Source organism: Nothoprocta perdicaria, unplaced genomic scaffold, assembly GCF_003342845.1.
Source record: "Nothoprocta perdicaria isolate Ctin4 unplaced genomic scaffold, notPer1 scaffold_3, whole genome shotgun sequence".
NCBI classification, from domain to species: Eukaryota; Metazoa; Chordata; class Aves; order Tinamiformes; family Tinamidae; genus Nothoprocta; species Nothoprocta perdicaria.
In genome coordinates this window covers 8,874,335-8,896,978 of record NW_020455532.1, presented here as the reverse complement: position 1 = coordinate 8,896,978, position 22,644 = coordinate 8,874,335, and the positions used below count along the sequence as shown (strand labels likewise).

General features: G+C 62.4%; 1 protein-coding gene across 1 annotated transcript; it reads left to right on the top strand.

Annotated features, from left to right (window-relative positions):
* Positions 1–9,795: 9,795 nt before the first annotated feature.
* SRC (SRC proto-oncogene, non-receptor tyrosine kinase) lies at positions 9,796–20,799 on the top strand. Its single transcript, XM_026042122.1, has 11 exons — positions 9,796–10,046; positions 10,330–10,429; positions 14,566–14,664; positions 14,945–15,048; positions 16,449–16,598; positions 17,087–17,242; positions 17,661–17,840; positions 17,962–18,038; positions 18,330–18,483; positions 18,557–18,688; positions 19,440–20,799. The coding sequence occupies exons 1-11, from the start codon at positions 9,806–9,808 to the stop codon at positions 19,646–19,648; spliced, it is 1,602 nt and encodes a 533-aa protein (XP_025897907.1). The 5' UTR covers positions 9,796–9,805; the 3' UTR covers positions 19,649–20,799.
* Positions 20,800–22,644: the final 1,845 nt, after the last annotated feature.

The window sequence follows — 22,644 nt, the reverse complement described above, 5'->3', positions numbered from 1 at the left end:
TTTGTGACTTGCAGCTTTATCTCTTGGAGCGATTTCCCAGATGACTTCATTTCCTYCGCGCGTTGCCTTGAGCCCCGCTGCAAATTCACCCCGTGCCAAAGGCATCAGCCGGGGCAGCGCGGAGCGCCCGCTTCCCCGGCGCTTAATGCCCGGCCCTAAAACCAGCTTAAAATCTCCTTGCGTGGAAAGGACTGTCCCGCTAATGCTCTTCATGTGACCAGGGCCGAGACTGTCAGTGTTCCCATCCCGATGATTCCCGCAGGCCTTGCGCGGGGCTGGCGCTGAGGCCACCACTGCGGAGCTTCCGTGCTGCTTTCATGGGCTTCGGCAATGACTTTGGGCTTTGGGATTTGGGCTTGGCCGGGAGCCAGGCCCGCCTGGCAGGGAAGAGTAGTTCACGGAGTGGGCAGCGGGATGGGATGGGATGGGATGGGATGGGATGGGATGGTGGGATGCAGCCAGCCTGGCCCTCGGCTCTGCTTGGCCCCGAGCTCTGCGCAGCGGGGAGCAAGCCCAGGAGAGGGGCGCCCGCTCTGCAGTGATTTTATCTATATATTGTGTATAAAAACGTGTTTTATTTAGATTGAAGAAATCTGCCTGTGGGGCTGTGGGCTCCATGGGGACCCGCTCGGAGCGGCCGGGAGCTTCGCCCGGGGCCGCTGCAGGGTGGTAAGAGGAGGAGGAGGATGAGGAAGCGCAGCAGCAGGGACCCCAGGGCTTCACAGAACCACACAACGGTGAAGGCTGGAAGGGACCTCCAGAGACTGGGACCTCTAAAGGTCGGAAGGGACCTCTAGAGATCCAGGCGCCCTGTTGCAGCACCCAGAGCACGTTAAGGTCGGGGCGCCCCGTGTGTCGCGCCGGCACCGGGGGCTCGGCAGGGTGAGCGGCGACGGGCGCCGAGCGGGTGACTCAGGCGGCTCGTGACTCGCGCTGGGCCGCGCTGCCCGGGGAGGCCGGCGCCCGACCCGTTCTGGTCTCCCTCGTGCCGCTGCGATTCCTTTTTTTTCCCCTTGCTTTTTGGCTGGCGGGGAGCCGGCTGCGTTCTCCACGGCGGCCGGAGGAAAACCTGACTGCGCGCTGCACAAACAGCTTCCCCGCAGCGCGGCTCCTTGCAGGGCTCGGCGTCCGCGTCGCGCTCTGAAGCGCCGAGGAGCCCGGGGTGACACCGAGGGCTCACCCTGCCTCAGTTTCCCCTCTTGTGCTCCCTTGGCCACCTCTTGGTTCCCGCTGAGGTGCCCAGCGCCGTGCGCTCCCCGTGGCCCAGCAGGGCAGGGCAAACCTGCCCTCTGCCCGGCTTTGCAGCCTTTGTGCCTGGCCTCTGCGTTTTGCCGTCCCCTCGCTGCAGCACCACGGTTTTGCAGGGCCTTGCAAATGGGTGAAGTGGAGTGGGATGCGTGCAGGGAAAATCCTGCGGTGGAAACAGGTGGATGCAGCAACTTCTGTGAAGGAAGTGGGTGCTGCTGCCACCAGCACGGCCACCACCTTGTAGCTGCAGCCGTGCACGCGTGTGTGGCTGTGCACGTGGCGGCGCTTGCGTTGCACACACGTGTGACCAGGCATGGATGCACATGACCATGCACGGGTGTGTTTGTCACCATGCACGGGTGCATGTGACCCTGCACGGGTGTGTTTGTCACCATGTATGGTGACCATGCACGGGCTAGTGTGACCATGCACAGGTGTTTGTCACCGTGCACGGGTGTGTTTGTCACCATACACAGGGGCATGTGACCATGTACAAGTGCGTTTGTCACCATGCACAGGTGTTTGTCACCATGCACAGGTGTTTGTCACCATGCACGGGTGTGTTTGTCACCATACACAGGGGTATGTGACCCTGTACAAGTGTGTTTGTCACCATGCACGGGTGTGTTTGTCACCATGCACAGGTGTTTGTCACCATACACAGGGGCATGTGACCATGCACAGGTGTGTTTGTCACCATGCACGGGTGTTTGTCACCATGCACGGGTGTGTTTGTCACCATACACAGGGGTATGTGACCCTGTACAAGTGCGTTTGTCACCATGCACGGGTGTTTGTCACCATGCACGGGTGTTTGTCACCATGCACGGGTGCTGTCCCCGCTCCCTGCGGCACCGGGCGGCTTCTGGCCTCCCCGCGGCGCCGGGGCTGCCCTTGGGTGCGATGCCCGGCTCTGTTCCGCGTGCGGGGAAGGAGCCGCGCGGCCGAGGTCTCCTCCGGGAGCCCGAGACACTAACTCAGCGTTTTCCTTTGTTTTTCGTCTGCTCGGGCTGCTGATAGCGAGCGCTGTCTGGGGCTGCGCCTCGCGCCCGCCTCCTCTCCCGCTCCATCCCCGCTGCAGGGCCCTTTGGGGGGACCTGGCCGGGGAGCCGTGTCCCCCCCGCCGTGCCACCATCCCCGGGGGACGTTGTGACAGCCAGGGCAGCAGCTCCTGTCCCCGCCGGACTGGCTGGGCTGGTTTTCCCGAGGCTGGAAAGGCTTTAGCGGCGACGCCGGCGTGGCTGCAGCTGGCGCGGAGCTGCGGGTTTGCTGCCCTCGCTGCCCCTGCCGCAGGGTGAACGCGGGGATGGCGACACCCCCGGGCAGGGACACGGCCCCGGGGCCTCTCTGCTTTCCCAGAAAGCAGAAGCGAGCCCGGCTCCGTGCGCCCCGTCRGAGCTGAAAGCCGCCCCGTTGCACAAATGGGGAAGAGAAATCCGCCCTGGCAAGGGGAAGAGGCCAGGCTGTGTCACAGTGTTTCCACATCGCGGTCACCACCTCCAGCGGGGCCTGGCCCCGCTTCCCAGTGCTGCCCCGGGCCCTTTCCGAGGGCACGGGAACGGGGTTATTTCCCGCGGGAGACCCGGTTGCGGGAGCGGGGAAGCCCGTGGCAGGGGGCACGTCCTGGCTCTCGCGTTAAACGTGCGCCGGGCGCYGCCGGCCTCTTCCTCCTAATCCTTTGCAGTAAACAAGGGGGAAGGAGGCGGCTCCTCATCMCGGTTACAGCCCTGGGCACCAGCTCTTGGCTTCCTGGATGCYGCTGGTTTCGCTCCGCGAAGCAAAGCGAGCCCTGCCGGGGTCTCGCTGCGGGTGGTTGTGCCCTGCAGAGGGGCTTGTGTGGCCGGATTGCACGTCCTGCTGCTGCCACCGCTGTGGCCCTCGTCCTTGCCGCCCTGCTCGCCCCGTTCGCGTCGCTCCCGTGCCSTCCCGGGCTCCAGGGGCTCCTGGGGCTCTGCCCACCAGCGCGTCCTTCTGCTCCCGGTAACCCGCCGTGCTTTGCTGCGTCTTTCCAAGGCATCCAGGGCTGCTTGGGCGCAGCAAATTGCGGCTGCTAATTGCGTTGTCCTCTCCCCTCCCGTGCCCCGCTGGCCCCGGTGCTTAATTAAGACGGCTTTAAGTGGAAGGGGAGCTGGCGGCTGCGGGGGAGCGCGCGGAGCCGGGGCCGGAGCGCAGCGCTCGTCCCCTCCGCCCCACAGCTTGTGGCCTTCGTCCCTGGAGAGTCTTCCGTCAGCTGGGGAAGGACGGAGGAGAGAAGCCAGGTTTCCGTGGCTGGGATAAGCAGGGAGCGGGGCCTGGATGCAGGATGCTGCGCCGGGGCACGAGGCCTCCGTCTGCCTCCAGCTCCCGAGCCGGGGGCTCGAGCGTCTCTGCTCTCGGTTTAAAACCAGTTTGCAGCAATTTTCCTCGTGCAGGAGAAAGGTCCGGCCCTGGGGACACCTCAGTCCTTGTCACCCTTGCAGAGGGCRTTTGGGGATCCCTCAGGGTCCAGGGCAGACCCAAGGACCGCGGCTATTTTGCTGCCACTTCCCCCTCCCCAGGGCCCGTTTGTCTGGCTCCTGGCCCCGATGCCGCAGGATTTCCCAAGGCTGCAGCTCCTGGCTCACGGAAGCCGGCAGAGCAAAAGCGAGGCTGGTGTTTCGCTGTTTTGTCTGCTCCCAATCAGTGTCTTTTGTTAGTGGCTTTGGAAGGAAAAAAAAAACAGATAAGATCGTTCCCTCGCGCCGCCAGACCCGCTATCACGTGCGGCTCCTGCAATCCCTTTGTATCCTTGAGCAAGCGGAGAAAACAGCCTGTCTGGAGGAGATTGCTGGGAAGCAGCCGCTGCCCCGGYCCTGCCCGTGCAGGATCAGGGGGGAGGCCGGGGCCTTTCCCTGCCTTCCAGCTCTCCGGGTGGGATTTTTAACCTGGAATGCCCGGTGGAAGCTGCTTCTGTCCTGTGTGCTGGGGCCTGGCTCTGCAGGGTGCTCAGGATGCTCCTGGATGCTCCCAGATGCTCCCGGGATCCTGCAGGGTGCCAGGAGCAGCTGTGAGCGGGCAGAGGGCTCCGCTTGGCTGCCTGCTCCTTCCCTGCACCTTTCCCGGGGGGAAGAGAATGGGAATGTTTGGGAATGTCGGGAGGGGCCGGCGTTCCCCGGGCCGCTGCCTTGGGCTGTGATGCTCCAGGGGCAGCACAGGGAGCGGGTGCCAATGGGGGGACCTGGGGATGCGGGAAGGCACCCGACTCCGCTGGGATCTGGGAGCGGGAGCAGCCTCGGACCAGGAGAGGTTTTGTCCCGGCAGCAGCGACTGTCCCGGGATGTGATCAGTATGGACGGGTACATGAAGGGGGATATAGGAAGGAAGGGACCRAGCTCTTCTCGGTGGTGGCCAGTGACAGGACGAGGGGCAATGGGTGTAAGTCGAAACACAGGCAGTTCCATCCCCATGTGAGGAGGAACTTCCCTGTGAGGGTGCCAGAGCCCTGGAACAGGCTGCCCAGGGAGGCTCTGGGGCTCTTCCAAACCCGCCTGGATGCGACCGAGTGCCTTCTGCTCTGGGTGTCCCTGCTGGAGCAGGAGGCTGCACTGGATGATCTCCAGAGGTCCCTTCCAACCCCAGCCGCCCTGTGGTTCTGTGTGTGCCCGTGGCCCTGGCTCCRGGCGGTCCGAGGGCCGCGGCTGCTCCCGGTTCCCGGCAGGATGGTGCCGGACACGTGCTCGGCTCTGCCGGGGCAGCCGCTGCCTCTCTGGGAAGCGGGAAAGGCTGGGCATGCAGGAGGGCCTGGCTGCTGCCCGGGGGCTCCCTTGGTTCCCATCGGTGCCACACCGCCCACCTCAGCTCCCGGCACGTGGCTGACCCCGATATCTTGGGTTTCTTTGGTGTTTTAGGGCTTTGTGGTTGTTTCTACTTCATCCCATGTGGATGTGGCCATGGCAGCGATGCAACCAGCCGGGCACGGGCGCAGGAGAGGACAAAGGTGGTGGCCACACAGGGCATTTGGGGGCACCACGTGCCACCCCGCTGGTCCAGCCACCAAACCCGCCTTCAACCTCTCCCGTTGGGGCAGCACGGAGCAAAATGCAGCTGCGTGGAGARAGGAGCAGCGCCGGATTCGTGTGCGCTGCGGGCGCCGGGGGCCGCGGCTCCTCCGCCCCGCGGTGCAGCGATTGCCGCCGATCCTCGAGTGCAAATCCCAACCCGTTYGGGTCCTCGAGAGCTGTCAATCAGCCGCCGCTTATCATCCTAATCAAACGCGCTAAAAATAGGGATGAAATGCATTAGCAGGGGGAGGGCGTCAAGGCAGACCTGCGCCCTGGTGCGTCCTGTGCATGCTGAGCGCTGCCCGCGGCGCTGCCCGGCGAGAGGTGCTYGGGAGCAGCAGCTCCTGCTCCCTGGCACCCGTTTCTTTCCCAGTGCTCCCGTCGCTGCCCCTTGGCTGGCACGAGCCCGTGCGTGAAGGTCAGGGGCTGCTGCTGGTGTCACCTGCTCGGAGCGGGGTTAAATGACAGCTCGGTGAAAACTCCTGCRGTCTCTGTGAGGGCACCTGCCTCGGGGAGCATCTGAGGTGCTKCCTCTCCTGCCAGTGTCTTTTTTGGGTGCGTTTTGGCCCTGGATGAAACGGGAAGCCTTTTCCTGGCCTTTGCCCATGCCAAGACCCACAGGAATGCTGGAGGAAGCAGCGATTTGTAGTGTTGCACAGCAGAGAATGCGAGACTTTGAGGCTGGTGGCGAGGCTGCTGTCCACCCTGTGCMTTTCCAGCTGTGACCCAGAGCCCTGCCCGGAGCTGCTGTTTCAGCGTTTCCTTCCAACTCTTCTGAAAACCTTGGTAAAAACTTGATTTTCTGGCTTAATCCAGCCCAAACAGTGCGGATTGCTGCAGGGACCCCTTGTGCGGTACCATGTCCTCGTTGGTGGCAGTGGCRCTGAGGTCCCCGTTGGTAGCAGTGGTGTCAAGGTCCCCCCTGGCACCAAGGTCCCCATTGATGGCAGTGGTGTCAGGGTCCCCGTTGGTGGCAGCGTGTCCCACAGACTGGGTGTAACTGTTGCATCCTGGAGCTGGGAATGCCGGGTGCCTGAGYGGAGCGCGGCTGGAGCGCAGGCTCTTTGTGTCCCCCGGGGCAGTGGCCGTGGGCGCCGTGGGGAGGCCGGGGCGCCGCGCTGCCCCCGCGCCCTTCCCGGGTGGCGGCGATGAAGTAGAGCAGAGAATCGTCCCCTCTTCACACATGAGAGATCAGAGCGGGCGGCGCGAGCCGCTGCCCCGGGCTGGGGGCACCAGGAGCACCAGGAGGAGGAGGAGGAGGAGGAGGAGGAAGGGAGGGAGCCGGCGGCAGGGACTGGGGGCTGCCGGGGTCGCCCTGACCTTCCCCTCTGTCTCGCAGGCTTGCAGGCATCGCCGTGTCCTGAAGGGAAAATCGCTCCCAGGCTGCGGAGGGGTCGGGGCTGGGGCTGAGGTGTCGCAGCAGCGCTCRGGTGTCTTAGGTGTCTCGGGCAGCCTCCCTGCCCAGGCACGGAGCGGAAGCAGCGGCCGCTCCTGCGCCCGCAGGCACGGCGGCCCGGCCGCGCCGCACCAGGAATGCCGGCCGCGCCACACCAGGAATGCTGGCGGCGCTCCAGCCGTTCGCTCCAGCTCGCCCTGCGCCGCGGGGAAACCCGGCCCGACTCCTGCGCGGGGCAGACGGGGACGGCGCGGAGCCCGGTGCTGCTGGCACGGCCAGGGCAGCCGCTCACACGCCACTTGGGAAGGGCATCGCGCCCGTGGCGGCCTCCCCGCGGCGGCTGGGATCCCAGCACCAATCCCGGCCGGTGCCGGTGCCGCCTGCAGCGCCGCGTTGCTCCGCGCCGCTCGCTCCCGCTGGCAGCGGTTTATTCGGCACAAGCGGAGCGGGCGGCGGGGCCGCCGCCGGCTTTGTTGTGTGGCCGCGGGCTGCAGTGCGGCGGCGCGCCGGGCCCTTTGTGCGCGGCGCGTTCCTGCCGCCGCCCGCACTGAGACCCGTGGGGCCTCCCCACGCGGCGCGAGTCGCGGCAGCACCAGGAGGCACCCGGGGGCCTCTYTTGGGAGGGTCCAGCCCCTTTGGCCCCCCTGGGGGTTTCCCTTTGCTTGCTGGGGTGGCAGGGGGCACCCACATGACTGAGTGGCAGAGGTAGAGCTTTCCTTGGRGGCACCTTTTGGGTGCATCCCAGGGGCACCCCGGGGACGTTTTGGGGTTGCCAGCCGAGGTTATGTGCAGGGCAAAGCGAGACAAGTCCGGCGAGACGTTTAGGTGCAGAGCTGTCTGCAGCGTGAAAACGCTGGGTGGCTTTTGCAATGCAAAACCATGTGGCGATGCTCGTGGCTCTCCCAGCGCGAGCCCACCCGGTGCTGCTCGTGGCTCCCGAGCTGCGCCCTGGAGGGCACTGCCCGCTCTGCACTCACGGTGGCTGGCGCCGGTGGCTGTTCTGTGCTCTGTTCGCCTAAGGGTGGTCTCACCTGGTGCTCCTGTGGGCACCCGCTGCTCCTTCCTGTGCCAGAACCTCCAGCACGTTCCCCTTCCGTGGCTTTCGTGCCTTGGGAGACCCAGTTTGAGGCTCATGGGACACCCAGCAGCTGCTGGGACGGAGCCGGGGCCATTTACCCTCTTCTGCTGCCACATTGGGGTCCCGAGACCACGTGGGAGGCAGAACCATCCATAAAGCCAGGGATAAACGGATAAACCCAGCCCTTGAAATCCCGGTTGCCCTGTTCCCCAAGCGGAGAAGTCGGCGTTGGTGGGAGGCAGCCGCGTCTCCCTGCCCGGGGCCCATCCCGTGTCTTTTCCCGCTTGGGGAAGTGCCGCTGTGGGGAAGCTCTGAGCCGCACGGGTTGTTCATGGCCGCGTGGGCAGTCACGAGCCCCGCGGCCGCCCGGCTTCCCGGGACACTCCGTGTGCTGGACCAGGAGCGGCGGGCACGCGCCGGCCCGAGGAGCAGCCGGGCTCCCATCCCACGCTGTGCTGGAGGCCTTTTCCCGTTGTTCCCGAGCACCTGCTCTTCTCCCAGGTCCTGTTTCTGCGCCGGGTTTTGGCAGTGCGGTTACTTGCAGGGCAGCCCCTTCCCCTGCTCCTGCAGACGCCGCAGGGGGCGGTTGGCAAACGCAAGGCTTTCGTGTCACGTTGCCGTCCCGCCGTGCTCCGAGGCTCCCGAGCCCCTTTCTGTGGGACACCAGGGCACCTGTCCCGCCTCACGGGAAAGGGTGGAAAGGGCTGGTTCCCACAGCCGAAGCCTGGACAGGGTCGGATGCAGCCAGTGCGGTTCTGGGTGCCATGCGTGGCAAATGAAGCCAACCCGTGCACGAGTGGGACCGGGACATTCCCATCCCTCACAATCTGGGAGCTGGAAGCAGGTAGGTGAAAGCCCCGGATCCCCAGAGCTGCTCATAGGAACAACCTGAGCTCCCGTCCGAAGCCAGGTTGGAAAAACATCTGTGTGGGGAGGCTGATCCCTCCCTTCCCACGTGCCCTGGAGGGGCCTGCGGCCGCCTCTGCCCTTTGCCCCCTTGTCCTCTTGCATTAAAGACATTCCCCTGGTCTCCTCCTCCTCCCTTTTCCATCCTGCCACGCGTCATCTAGCCTAAATATTTCCTTGCATAGCTTCGGGACACTGCTCTGTATCTGCCATCTTTGGAGACTGCAAATAATTCCCTTCCTTCATTTATATCATTACCTTGAAGGTATTTATAGAGCGTGATCTTGAGTGGAAAGGAAGGCATGACTATATATAAAGCAGAGATCCCTTGGTCTTTAGCTGCTGGCTGCCTGCAACTGTTGGTGATTGAAGCCTTCCTCACCCGCGCCGTGTCCCAGAGCTTTGTCTGCTGCCCGGTTTGGACGTCAYGGTCACATCCTTGGTGTTTAAATCACCCTGAGGAGGGAAGGGGGCAGCTCTGGATAGTCTCAGTTTCTGCCCTCGGGTTAGTCCAGGCTCACGAATGTTGCCCTGGKCCTTGGTCCTCCTGCCCGTGCCTCCGTGCTGCGATAGGAGCCGTTGGGTGTAAGGAGGGTGACSCGTGCGGGTGCCCCCGTGCAGTGCGTGGTGCTCTCAGCGCCCGCGCTGCTCGGCTGCCGCTGCCACCCCGTGCTCAGGGCGCTGCTTGGGGGCTGAGGGCAGCGGGTGCCGCATGCCAGGACCAGCCCGGGCATTGGGACCAGCCCGCGGCCCCGTTGCACCAGGACGGGAGCTGTCTGCGCCCTTGCCCTGCCCGCCGTGTCTCACCTCCCTCGTGCCCGCTTTGCTGCCCGCGCTCGGTGTATTCTGCTCTGCTGCTTTGCGTGCGCTTCCCCTTGGCACTTGCTGCTCGCCTTGTGTCCCTCCCACCCCTGAACATGGGACATGGGAGGTGGCCTGAGCAGGACCAAGGGGCAGCGTCACCCCGGGGCAAGGGCAGGACGGCCAGACTTTCCGGCAGCTGATCCTTGTAAAGCCTGCGGCGCTTTGCTTTGGTTTCCTAGTGGGCAGGCGTCTGTTGCACAAGCCTCAGGAAGTGACTTCTATTTCTTTTCCTTAAACAAACAAAATAACCCCAAGTTTTTGCATGTGCCCGTTGCTCCCTTGCAGCCCGGCGCCATGGGGAGCAGCAAGAGCAAGCCCAAGGACGGCAGCCAGCGGCGGCGCAGCCTGGAGCCCGCCGAGAACCCCCACCACGGAGCCTTCCCGGCCTCGCAGACGCCCAACAAGACGGCGGCGCCCGACGCCCACCGCACGCCCAGCCGCTCCTTCGGCCCCATGGGTGCCGAGTCCACGCTCTTCGGGGGCTTCAACACCTCGGACACCATCACGTCGCCGCAGCGCTCTGGGGCTCTGGCAGGTCGGGGCGGTGGTGGGGCTCTCCACGAGCAGAGGGGCTTTGGGGATTAGCGGTTGGGGTTGGTTTGGGGTGGRGTGACCGCCTCCTTTTGAAGGACTCTGTCTTTGGGTTCTTTTATCAAGAGAGGGAGSTTGATAAAGGAGGGATCTGGTTCCTATGAGCTGGTTGAGGACGGTGGGAGAGGAACAAGGGCTGCCCCAACCCTGCTGTGCTCCCTTGGTGTGGGTGCAGCTGGATTATGCCGTGGGGAGCGCGGTCCTCTTGAGCTTGGGTCTTGTTYCAGGCGGAGTCACCACCTTTGTGGCCCTCTACGATTACGAATCGCGGACAGAAACGGACTTGTCCTTCAAGAAAGGAGAACGTCTCCAAATTGTCAACAACACGTAAGTGTCCCGTGGGGCAGCCTGTGCTGGCGCGGATGAGCTGGTGCCTTGTCCCCTTGAGGAAYCCATGTCACCCAAAGTCCCCATCTYGGGGAACCTTGCAAGGTCCAAGCCCTGTGGAGTTTAGAGGGGATCAACGGAGTCGCTGAGCCCCAGAGCTTTGGTGACAGATACCCCGTGCCCTCCCACACCTGAGGAGCCTTCTCCAAGGACGGGGCACTGTCTCCCTCCAGCCCAGGCATGAGGCCAGGCATCCTCGGATGACGAGGGCTGCGATCCAGCAGGGAGTGTCTCCCAAGCTCCGRGATGGGGCACAGAGGAGCAGGGGGCAAGCCCAGAAGTGAAAAGGACAGGAAAGCTTCAAGGAGCCCCCCACCCAAACAGCAGCCCCCGTYAGGTTGAGCCAGCCCAGCAGCTGCGACTTGTGTGGGTCGCTCTGGTGCTGCTCCTCTTGCTGCGTCCTGGTGGGCCCTGCCATGGGACACCGCTGCTCTGCCACCCAGCACCCGAGRCGCTCCTCGTCCTGGTGGCAGCAGCTTCCTTGGCACTTTGTGTGTGCCCTCCTGCGCGGGACCCCAGCCCTGCCACCCCTTCCATGCTCAGCTCCCTCGYGTTGCCCAGAGGGGCCTCTGCTTCTCTGCAGCCTCTGCTGACTGATCTAAGCTTCTCTCTTGACTCTTTTCTCTCCTGTGTCCCACGCTCTCATGCAGGAGAAAAGTGGATGTCAGGTGTGTATTGCCAATTACTGTTATTATTGTGATACAAGCTCATCTGCTGCCTGGGTCGGGACAGGGCTGGGTGGCGYGGGGCTGGGAGCAGGGGTCTCATCGTGGTCCTAGATGTGCCCCGTGGCAAAGCCACATGTGCTCCGTAGGGGATGTGCCCAGAAACAGCATTGCAAAGTCAAGGAGTGGGATCATCAGGGAGTGTCCCGGGGGTAACAGCCCTGCTGCGGAGATGGAGCGGTGCTTGTCCTGTTAGGTCCTTCTTGTTCCAGCGCTGGATTTTACCAGCGATGCATTTAATCCCTGAAGCCTGGGCTRTGCAGAGCAAAGGGCTGCAGTGGTGCCAGGAAAACCCACGTGTGGGGTGTTTGGTGACTTGTGGTTTCACACCCTCATTGATGCTCTAACCCCAAGCCTCTTTTCCTGGTTTGTGCTCCCACAAAGTGAGCTCTGCCTGCCAGGGATTCTGTGCTGTGCCACGGATCAGGGGGATTTATTCAGCCATTAAGGCACCCGTGGGGTTTCWGTTCTTTCTTTTTCACTCTCCTGCYGGGGTTTTTCAAAGGCCTGGTCAGAGAGGAGGGTCTGAGCAACAGACACTCTGCAGCACCCTGGCAAACAAACGGGCTGGGCTGCAGCTGCAGGGCATAAGAAATGAAGGAAGGTGCCATGTGAGACTTCCAGAGGGAGACGGACTTTGGAAAAATGTCTCCCTGTGTTGAATGCTGTCAGCATCCTGCTCTGGTGCTGGGTGCTCCAGGCAGTCTGGGAAGAGCTGCCGAGTGACCTTGCAGCTTGTGCTTGAGCCCCGAGCACAGCGGGCTCGGGCGCACTGGGATCCTGCCTTCCCTCCGATAAAGCTCGATAGAAAAATGTGGCAGCCAGAGGGGTTGCTTGATGGTATCTGGTAGGCTGGGAGTCCTGTAATTCTCTTGTGAAACTTGTCAGGCTGAGGGTGTTACATGCTCTGCTCCGTGCCTAGCTCTGAGGGAGGCCAGGCTGATGTCTGGAATTGCAGAGATCAGACCTTCTAGCGCCGTTCTTGAAGTGCTGGACGTGCTCCAGCGCAAACGAAATTGGAGGGGAAGGAGCCAGATGGACTGAAATGAGACAACTGCAGCCCCTCGGGCAAGTCAAACACGCGGCCCTCCGCCCCCCAGCCTGTGGAGGAGGCACTGGTGACGTTTTGGAGGTGGCCAAGGCAGCCCTGCAGTGTCCTCCTCCCTGGCCTTTGAGAGAAGAGTCRCAGCTGGCGCCCAGGAGCTCAACAAGCTCATTTGGCCAACGCAGCCTTTAGCCTGGAAAGGGCTCCCAGGTCCCTCGCAGAGTGGGAACCCAAGAGCAGAAGCTGTTTGGGTCCCACTTTTTGATGGGGCTGACGTGCAGGAATGGGTCCTACAAGACCAAAGCCGTGACGTGATGTCGTTGGCTAGCTCAACTGCAGGCCAGCGGTGCCTGGTGGCTTTGTCTGCTGCAAGGGCTGGTTCTGGGGCTGGTTTTGAAGGGCGAGAGGAGACGGGGCCTGGGAAATCTGCTCAGGCCAGTTTGGCTGCAGCAGACCCAGGGCTTTGTTTGGGACAAGCGGAAGAAGAGACGGCCCCAAGCGCGAGTTGTCCCAGAGCGTGGTCACCACGTCACGCAGCCCTGCACCGATGTCCTGTGGTGTCTTTGGAGACGCTCTGCTTCCCTAAGGGTCGGATCCATCCGTGGCCGTGAGGGAAAGGCTCTCATGCCGCTGTTTCCAGCGGGAGAGGGTTTCCTCCCAGCCCGCTGGCAGCAAGCACAGATGTAACAGGGTGTTTTGGTAAGATCGTGCGGGGAATTGTTGAAATATTTTGTTTTGATTTCTTTTTTTCCCTTTTCCTGCCCCACTGGGACATTTTTGGAATAGTTCGTTTCTGCAGAATTCCCAGATCGCAGCCRTTGAGCCCAGGCTGGAGTGAAGCCACAAAATGAAACACGGGCATTTCTCAGGCTGATGTTTCTCCCTCTTCCTATGGGGAAGGAGGCTGCGTCCATCTCCTGCCCCTCTCACCGTTGTCCCCAAAAGGTCACAAGGAGAGCGGCTCCATCCAGCAGCCGTGGAAGCCCCTCGGGCCGCCACCACGACAGGGGCTGAGAAAAGGACCGACCCCGCGCCGCTCTTGACACCAGCGCATCCCCCTGCTCCGTAGGGATTCAGGGCACGGGAAGGGTCGAGCCCGTGCCTGCAGGAGCCAGGGCCACGTGGGGCTCTGCCGGGGCGCCCGTGGCCCCGTGTGGATGGAGCTGCCGATGCTCTGACCGCCGGAGTCCCCGGGGCGGTGGCAGCGCGCGGACCCCGCGGCTGCGTCTGGCTGCCCGCGGCACCTTCGAGCCCCGCTGGTTTGTAGCTGGGTCAAGTGAATGTCACAAGCTGGTGTCGAAGCAGATCATTACTCTGTTTTTATTTATTTATTTATTTATTTATTATTTTATTCTTTTAAGGAGTTTGGAAAGGTCGCCCTGAGGCGTTTAACCACCTGGCAAATCCTTGCAGTGCTCGCCTCGGGTATCCAAAGTTTTCCCGGAGCCTGGTCTCCCTGGTGGTCAGAATAAATTAGACGCGTGCTTAAAAAAAAAGGAGAAAAAAAAAAGCTTTTTTTTTTTTAAATTGATTCTGTCTTTATGGACAAGAACATCCATGTTGTGTGAGGAACCTCCTGCTGTGCACTGGGAAGGGGAAACTGCCTTCCAGGCTCCCTTGGGTTTTGTTCCTTGGCCTTCCTGGCTCCCAAGCCTSTCTGGAGCATGCCTAGGGCTGCCGTGGGGAGGATGTTAGAGCCCAGGGCAGGCAGGTCTAGGGACCGAGGGTCCCACTCCTGCCACCAGCCCCTGGACAGCGGTGGCCAAAGGGCCTGGTGCTGCTCTGCAGCCACCCCGCGGTTTTCCTGGCGGCTTCTGGCCAGGATGGGGAGCTCTGGAGAAGCCTCTKGGAGCTGTGTGGGTGCAAGGGGTGTTGTGGGCATGGAGCTGATCCTGGCAATGGCCCCCAAGACCCCYCTGCGAATCCCGAGCCCATCGGACACATCCCTAGGGTCCCACTGCAGGGTGAGCATCACTTAAGCACTTCCCTCCTCTCTCCTTGGCTTATCTGTTTTCCCCCTTTTTGTTGCTTTCCCACWGCCTCTGTTTAACAAATTTTGCAATTTTGTTTCTCCTGATGCTGTTTGAAATCACTTCCATCGTTCCATCCCTTTCTTATTTACTTATATAATTAATTTTCCCATTTCCCTGCCACCCCACTTGGCTTTCCAGCCCCTGCCCAGCACGGCTCCCTCCCCAGCCAGACCCGCTTCCCATCCCATCCCCATCCCGGCSCCAGCGCGGAGCTCCCAGGGCAGCTCCAGGTCCATGGGCTCATCCCATCCCGCCTCTTTGCCTCTCTTCCAGGGAAGGCGACTGGTGGCTGGCGCACTCCCTCACCACGGGACAGACAGGATACATCCCCAGCAACTACGTYGCGCCCTCCGACTCCATCCAGGCTGAAGAGTAAGTGCCGTTTTCGGACAGTTTACAAAAGCGTTTTAAAAAAACCTCACTGACCCCTTGTCCCTCCCTCGCATCCCTCTCCCCCCGCAGTGCCCGGCATCTTTTCCCTCTTCTTTCCCATTGAATTTGCTGCCCGTTTCCCGCCTTGCGTGAGCRGGAGGCCGCGGTGCCGCTCGCTGGGCGGCGGGACGAGGCTCAACTGCACGGCGTGGGTTTTACCCCGGCCAAGGGTCCCCGGGAGCCGCCAGGGCCCCGTTCCAGCCCCGCTCTGCCCAYGCAGGTGGTACTTCGGCAAGATCACGCGGCGCGAGTCCGAGCGGCTGCTGCTCAACCCCGAGAACCCGCGCGGCACCTTCCTGGTGCGCGAGAGCGAGACCACGAAAGGTGAGCACCCCGAGCGCCCTGAGCGCCCCGAGCACCCCGAGCACCCCGAGCGCCCCGAGCACCCCGAGCAGCCCGAGCGCCCCGAGCACCCCGAGCGCCCTGAGCGCCCTGAGCACCCCGAGCGCCCCGAGCACCCTGAGCACCCCGAGCACCCCGAGCGCCCTGAGCGCCCCGAGCACCCCAAGCACCATGAGCGCCCCGAGCACCATGAGCGCCCTGAGCACCATGAGAACCTTTAGTGCCATAAGCGTCCTGAGTGCCGCCGGCGCATTCCCGGGAAAGTGGGTCACGGCACTGGGAAGAGCTGTGTAACCCCTAGCAACGGGACCYGCGGGAGAGCGGCCCGTCCCTCTGGCCCGCGCGGGCGCCGCATCCTTGTCCCTCCTGCTCCGCTGGCCTCCGGAGCGGTTTCATCCCGGCGCCTTCCCCGCTCTGCTSGCCCTGACCCTGCTGTTTCTTGTGCATTTTGGCCCATTTTCTTTTTCAAAACTATCATTTCTCCCCTTTCTTCTCTCGTGTCCCCAGAGAAAACCCTGTCCCCCACACATTTTGGCCCCAGCCCTAGTTCACCAAAACACCCGAGCACCTCGGAAGCCCTTGGGAATGGGAATAGCCAGGGCCCATCTCCCAGCCACAGAGCAGGAGAAGAGAGGAGCCAAGAGCGCCCCGTCCCCGCAGCTGCCATCTCCTTGTGTGGGGCTTTTTGCTTCAGTTACGGAGCTCCGAGGATGGAGGCTGCTCTTCCTTCCCCTCCCCTTCCCCAAGCACAGGGATTTTGCTCTTTTTAGGTTTTTTTTTGTTTGTTTGTTTTTCTCCTGGTTTCTTTATAAGAGCAAGATCTTCAGACCGTGTTTCCTGGGCTCACGGGGGCAAATGATGATTTCTTAGGCCCCATGTCATATCTCATGATCCTTGGCATGAATCTGGGGTCCCTTGAAAGCACCAGCCGTGATGTTTTGAAAGTCATCTGCCCAGAGATGCTGTTTCTTACCTGCAAACACGGTTTCGCTCTGGCTCCACGGGCACCTTTGGGAAAAGCTCCCTGCCTCGCTTTTCTGTGCTGGTGCTTGGAGTCTGGCAGCATTCACCTCATTCCAGCAGCAACGGCTCGCTCAGGCACAAAGAGGCATTTTTGCCCTTTGTGAACCTGATTGTGGCAAGGAGAGGGACAGAGACCCACGGTGATGCCTGTAGTGGCACTGGCGGCCGCTGGTGGCTTTACCCATGCGGAGTGACGGCTCACTGGCTCCCAAGGGATGAGGTGCAGGACGGGCCGGGTGCTGTGGGGATGGGGCGCAGGACGGTTCGGGTGCCTCGGAGCGGCGGTGGGGACGGAGCGGGGCCCCGGTGGCAGCCGCATCCCCCGCGGGCCGCCCTGAGCCCCTCGTGCCTCYCCGCAGGCGCCTACTGCCTCTCCGTGTCCGACTTCGACAACGCCAAGGGGCTCAACGTGAAGCACTACAAGATCCGCAAGCTGGACAGCGGCGGCTTCTACATCACCTCGCGCACCCAGTTCAACAGCCTGCAGCAGCTCGTCGCCTATTACTCCAGTGGGTAGCACGGGGCGCTGGGCAGAGGGGAGGCCCATCCAGGGATGGATGGAACCGGGATGAGATGCTGGCCCCGGGATGAGGTGCTGGGGCTGGTGCAGGGCGAGAGGTGGCGGTGGCCTCGGCTGGGCTGAGGGGTGTCCTTAGGTGGACAAGTATCTGCCCCATCCCTTCGTCCTCGTCCTCCTCCCACAAGGAGAACAAGACCTCCCACAGGAGGATCATAGAATCACAGAATGCTTAAGGTTGGAAGGGACCTCCAGAGATCAYCTAGTCCAACCCCCTGCACATGCACGTGGCTCTAGGTAGGATGGGTGCTGGGGGCTGGGGGAAGCAGAGGAGCAGACAAGGAGACCCTGATGGATTTCAGGGAAGAGGGGAAAGGGTCTGGATGCAAGTCTCCCAATGCTCGGCGGGAAGGACGCGGGGTAAAGTCGCCGCGTGTCGAAGTGCCCGAGCGTCACTGCGGCTTCCTCCCGGTGTCCCAGAGCACGCCGACGGGCTGTGCCACCGCCTCACCACCGTCTGCCCCACCTCCAAGCCCCAGACGCAGGGCCTGGCCAAGGACGCCTGGGAGATCCCCCGGGAGTCGCTGCGGCTCGAGGTGAAGCTGGGGCAAGGCTGCTTCGGAGAGGTGTGGATGGGTAAGGAGCACCCGGGCACGTGGCCATGGGCCCTGGCACCTCGGGGAGCCGTGCGGGGCTGGCCRAGGAGGAGAGCGGCTGCTTTGGGTCCTTTGCGCAATGGGCTGCAATGTCCCCAGCCCAAACGGGGGCTTTTCAGTGACATCTGATGACGCTGGGGCAGCAGCAAGTCTGGGTGGTGTCTTTGCCCTCTGGCTCAGGGATTTGGGGTGGGGGAAGGGGGTGGTTGCAAGGGGTGTTTCTTCTTCTTGGGAGCTTCCTCGGTCAGGGTGGGTTGCATGGATGCAGAGTGGGATGAGTGCAGCTCTCCATGGTCATCCCCGTATGGCCTAAACCTGCKGTGCTGGAGGGAGCCGGGACACAGCCCTGGAGCTGCAGACACAGGCATTACCTGAGTGGCCTTGRCCTTGTGCTTCAGGGACCTGGAACGGCACCACCAGAGTGGCCATCAAGACCCTGAAACCCGGCACCATGTCTCCGGAGGCGTTCCTGCAGGAGGCCCAGGTCATGAAGAAGCTCCGCCATGAGAAGCTGGTTCAGCTCTATGCCGTGGTTTCGGAGGAGCCTATCTACATCGTCACCGAGTACATGAGCAAAGGTGAGTGCCTCCGACAGCCAGAGCTGTCCGGGCAGAGCTGGTCTGCCTGGCTGTCCAGCCGGGAGCATCCAGGAGCCTGCTCTGCTCCTCCACGGGTCACTCGCTGTTGTCTTCCTCACAGGGAGCCTCCTAGACTTCCTGAAGGGAGAGATGGGCAAGTACCTGCGGCTGCCCCAGCTCGTGGACATGGCGGCTCAGGTGGGTCTGGGCTTCCCTGGATCTCCTGCTCCTTGGGCATCCTGCCTGGCAGCGTTCGCCAGGCTGTTGTGCCCATCATGAGGGTCCAGCCATGGTTGAGTCGTAGGTTGATGGGGAGCCTGGTGCAGCTTGGCGTGAGGGAAGCAAAATCCCCTGGAAAAGGCTGTGCARGGCCTTTCCCTGGGGTGCTGGCAGCTCTCTGGGGCCGTGGCATCACCCGGGAGGCCTCAGGGTGCTCGGGTGTGCTGGGTCCCATGGTGACTTGTCGTGCTCTGCTCCGCGCGGCCACAGATCGCGTCTGGCATGGCCTACGTGGAGAGGATGAACTACGTGCACCGCGACCTCCGCGCRGCCAACATCCTGGTGGGCGAGAACCTGGTGTGCAAAGTGGCCGACTTCGGCTTGGCGCGGCTCATCGAGGACAACGAGTACACGGCGCGGCAAGGTGCGCGCGAGCTCGYGGAGCGGCGGCCCCGCCGCGCGCCGGCGCCTCCTCCTCACCGCCCCTCTCCACCCAGGTGCCAAGTTCCCCATCAAGTGGACGGCCCCCGAGGCGGCTCTCTATGGCAGGTTCACCATCAAGTCGGATGTTTGGTCCTTTGGCATCCTCCTGACCGAGCTGACCACCAAGGGCCGAGTGCCGTACCCAGGTGAGAGTTGCCAGCAGAGATGGTGTCACCTTCTCAGAGTCCTCGCCCCAGGTGCCCTCGGAGCAGCGCTCCTCCACGGGGCTGCGTCGTTTCCCATAACTATCTAGCCCAAAAACAAATTGATGGGATGTGTGTCCTGCTGTTTTGGCAGGCAGGGTGGGCTTGGAGGGTGAGCTGCCCCATGCCCAGGTCAGACCACAGTGTGGGAAGGATGAGCCTCGGGATGGCGGGTGGCAAGTGGCACAAGGTGCAGGAAAGCCGGCTCTGTGACAGTCACGGAACGCCTGAGGTTGGAAGGGATCTCCTCTAATCCAAACCCCCACATTGAAGCAGTGTCATCTAGAGCACTTGGTTCAGGACCCTGTCCAGATAGCTGTCTCCAAGGATGGAAACTTTGCAGCATCTGTGGGCTACCAGTGCTCCRTCACCTTTCCAGTGGTGAACCAAGAAAAAGCAAAGCAAATCATCCAAGTGGTAAGGTGACCGTGGGCCAGGAGCAGCTGACTGTATCCCAGCCGCCCTCCCTGTCCTGTTCTGGGCACCTAGAGAGGTGACAGGGGCCTGCGAGCAAGGATAAACGGTGTTGATGTGGTGGGTTCTGTCCTCCCCTTGCAAAGTGAGCCATGGGGCTGGCCCTACGGCTGGCAGCTCGCTGCGCCAGCGACGTGTCCTCCTTCATCCCCTTTGGTAGAGGTTTGGCAGAGGCCGTCACCCACCCTGCCCTGATGCTCTCTCCCTTCTGGGCTGGCAGGGATGGTCAACCGGGAAGTGCTGGACCAGGTGGAGCGGGGCTACCGGATGCCGTGCCCGCCCGAGTGCCCCGAGTCACTGCACGACCTCATGTGCCAGTGCTGGAGGAAGGACCCAGAGGAGCGGCCCACTTTCGAGTACCTGCAGGCCTTCCTGGAGGACTACTTCACTTCCACAGAGCCCCAGTACCAGCCGGGTGAAAACCTATAGGCCTGGAGCTGCTCGCGGCCCTGGAGAGGCGCGGGCGCAGTGGCGCGTGCGCGGGGCTCCTGGAGCCCTTCCCTCCTCGCGCGCCCGGCGGGTTTTGAGGAGCAGCCCCCGGGATGCAGGACAGGGCGATGTCTCCRGGCGCGGACAGTGGCGGTGCTGGATTCTCCTGCGGCTGATTGAGGCTCCTGGGGCCTGTTGAACAAAGCTCTGCTGGCGAGAGGAGCGGGAAGGTGCCGGGCGGGCTGGAGCCGGACGGCGAGCGGAGAAGCGGAGGCTTTGGAGACGTTTGCGAGCGTTTCCCCTCYGGTGGCTCCACAGGTGGGACTTGGGTGCTGCAGGACACCAGCTCCCATCCCGGACACGCGCTCCTTGCGTCCTGCACCCCTCTGTGCAGCAGCACAAACCTCCCTGTCCCCTCACATGCCCCTCTCCGTGCCAGCCCTCCCCGAGGACCCATGGAGACGTTTGGCGTTGTGGAAGGTGCYGTCGTTGCCACCTCATGGTCATGGCTCCATGACTGAGTGCCATCATGACTGGGATACCCTTCCAGAGGGTGGACGTTACATCTGGGTGCCTCCAGGCCTGGTGATGGCAGCTTTTCCACACTTGCCGCAGACGTGGGGCGCCAGCCGGGACGCCGGCATCCTGCGGCGCTCTGGGCTCTCTGGCCACCCCCGGGCAGGACGTGGCGGCCGAGCTGCGTTAACGCCYGTGCTGGGAGGTTCCTATCACTGTGTCACTGCTTAAAGGTCACTGCTTGCAGCTGTGGGGACTCCAGCTGTGTCTTGGGGCTGCTGGCAGGCAGGGTCGAGTCTTCCAGCTGTGTCTGTCCCCAGCTACGGGGACCTGTGTCACCAAGGCTGCTCCTTGTGGGACCAGCACCTTGGGAGTTGCTACCAGAGCCCCTTGCCTTGCCCTGCTGCCCGAGCCCACTGCTTTGGGTGGGTTTTTCTTCCACAAAACGCTCCTGGTCTTCCAGCTGCTGCCCCGCGAGCCACGAGGGCGCCAGGCCGAGCTGCTCCCCATCCTGCTCTTTGCTGCGAGGCTGTTCCCTGCTGGCGACGCGGGGCTGCGGAGCCGCTCCGGCCTGTCCCAGCGGCTGCAGCCGCGAGGTGGTACCGGCCCGTGTGGTGGAGAGCCCTGTCCCGCGTGCAGGAGCGCTCCCGAGCCRCGCTGGGCGGTTGGACGTAGCCCTCGCAGGCCCGAGCGCGCTCCAGAAGCTGATCCAGTTGCATGTGTCCCCGTCCCCCCCTCACGGCACCGCTGACGTGTCCGCACCTGAGCCGAGCCCTTCGGCCCCGGCTGCGCTTTGGTTCCAGTCACTGCTCCTGCCTCCCTGCCCACATTCCCTGTCTCCGCTGTGCCAGAAACGCTCCTTGGACGTGCAGCCTTGGGAGCGCCCGTCAGGACCAGACATGTCCCGCTATCGCCGCAGGGCCCAAAGGCGCTCCTGGACACCGCAGCTTCCTGCAGCTCTCCTTGCTCCATCGTTTTTCCCTYGTCCTCATGGTTTGGGCCAAGCGCCCTCCTGTCATGTCCCTCCTGCCCACAGGAGCAGCTGCGGCCACCGCTGCCACCCCGGCTCTTATTTATTAAATGGATCCTCAGTCCGTGGGATCCTTTTTAGTTAGCAGCACCTTCACAATCAGCCCAAGGGGCTCTTCGTGGCGCGATCCTGCCCTTGCCTGCGACTGCTGCAAGGAATTTCTGAAGGATTTGGGGACTCGAAGCCAGTTCCTTCCTCCCCAGCGCATTGGCTGCGCCTGGATTTCTGCAGCCTCAGACCTTGCGGTGTTCGGGGTCTTCGTTTTGGCACCTCTTGGACATTTGGCTGAGGCCCTGTGCAGAGAAATCCCGTCCTCCAAAAAGGAGGAAGCTGCGAGGGGCGTCTGTAGAACTACACACTATCCCTGTCCAGGAGAAATCCCTTAAAACTGTAAGTGGGAGCTCGTGGAAGCCAGATCTGCTCCAAAAGCTGGGAGAYGGCGAGGCCAAATGCACATAGTAATAGAAAACCTTTCACTTCCCTTAGCATGAGCAGACTTTTAAGAGCAAAGKGGGCTGGAACGATGTGAAAACGCTTCAGTTTGCGGCTCCATCGGGCCTTTTAGGGCGAGCGGCAGAGCAGTAGCTCCCCAGGAACRTGAGGAACTGCCGGGGGGTTCAGTTTTCTCCTGGTTTTCAGCAAGCTGCGACAGAGGGAAGTTGGGACGGCCGCTCAGAGCGGCAGCCAGCGACAGCAGGAGCCGCAGGAGCAGCGCTGGGTGCGCCCGTGTCCCCATCACGGGTCTGGGGACACCTCCRAGCCACCCCCTACAGCTGCCCTCACCCGCAGGGATTAAGGGACTCTCCTCCGCCACCCTTGTTGTTTGCCAATTTGGGGKTTTTTAAGCCTCGAAAGCCAAGGGGGAACCTCTGCTACCTACCGCTGCTCCCCGGCACTGATGCAGGGGCGAAGCAGTCGCTTCTGCTGGCGGCAGTTTTTTAAACAGTGTTTTGTAAAAAGAAATCTCCAAACGACTATGCAGAGAACACGTGGATCTGTTTCTCTCTCCCCAGCTCCCCTCAGCTGCCTTTCCGAGAGTGTCCAAGTAAAACACTTAGTTTTTTTTTTTTCCTTTTTTTTTTTTTTTTTTTTGATAATAAAAAGACTTGGGGAAAATCCTGCAAACGTCCAGCGTCATGGGTGGTGGGGGCGGAGATGCTTTGAACCTCTTACTGTTGGTGTAAATACTTTGCAATTTGATAATTAAATACAAACAGACCTCACAAAAAAAGCAAGTGTGTGACAGGAGCGTTTGTGCCCACGCTGGATCCGGGGCCGGGAGCTGCTCTCGCCTCGGAGGAGGCGCTTGGGATCATGTCTGTTGAGTCCCATCCTGGTTGCAGCTTCTCCAAGGGCAGCATCATCCCAGCCCCCCAGGGCACCGATATTGGGGTCCCGGCTGAGCAGCGGCTGCAGAAGCTCACGAGCCCCAGGCCTGGCTCGTTAGGCT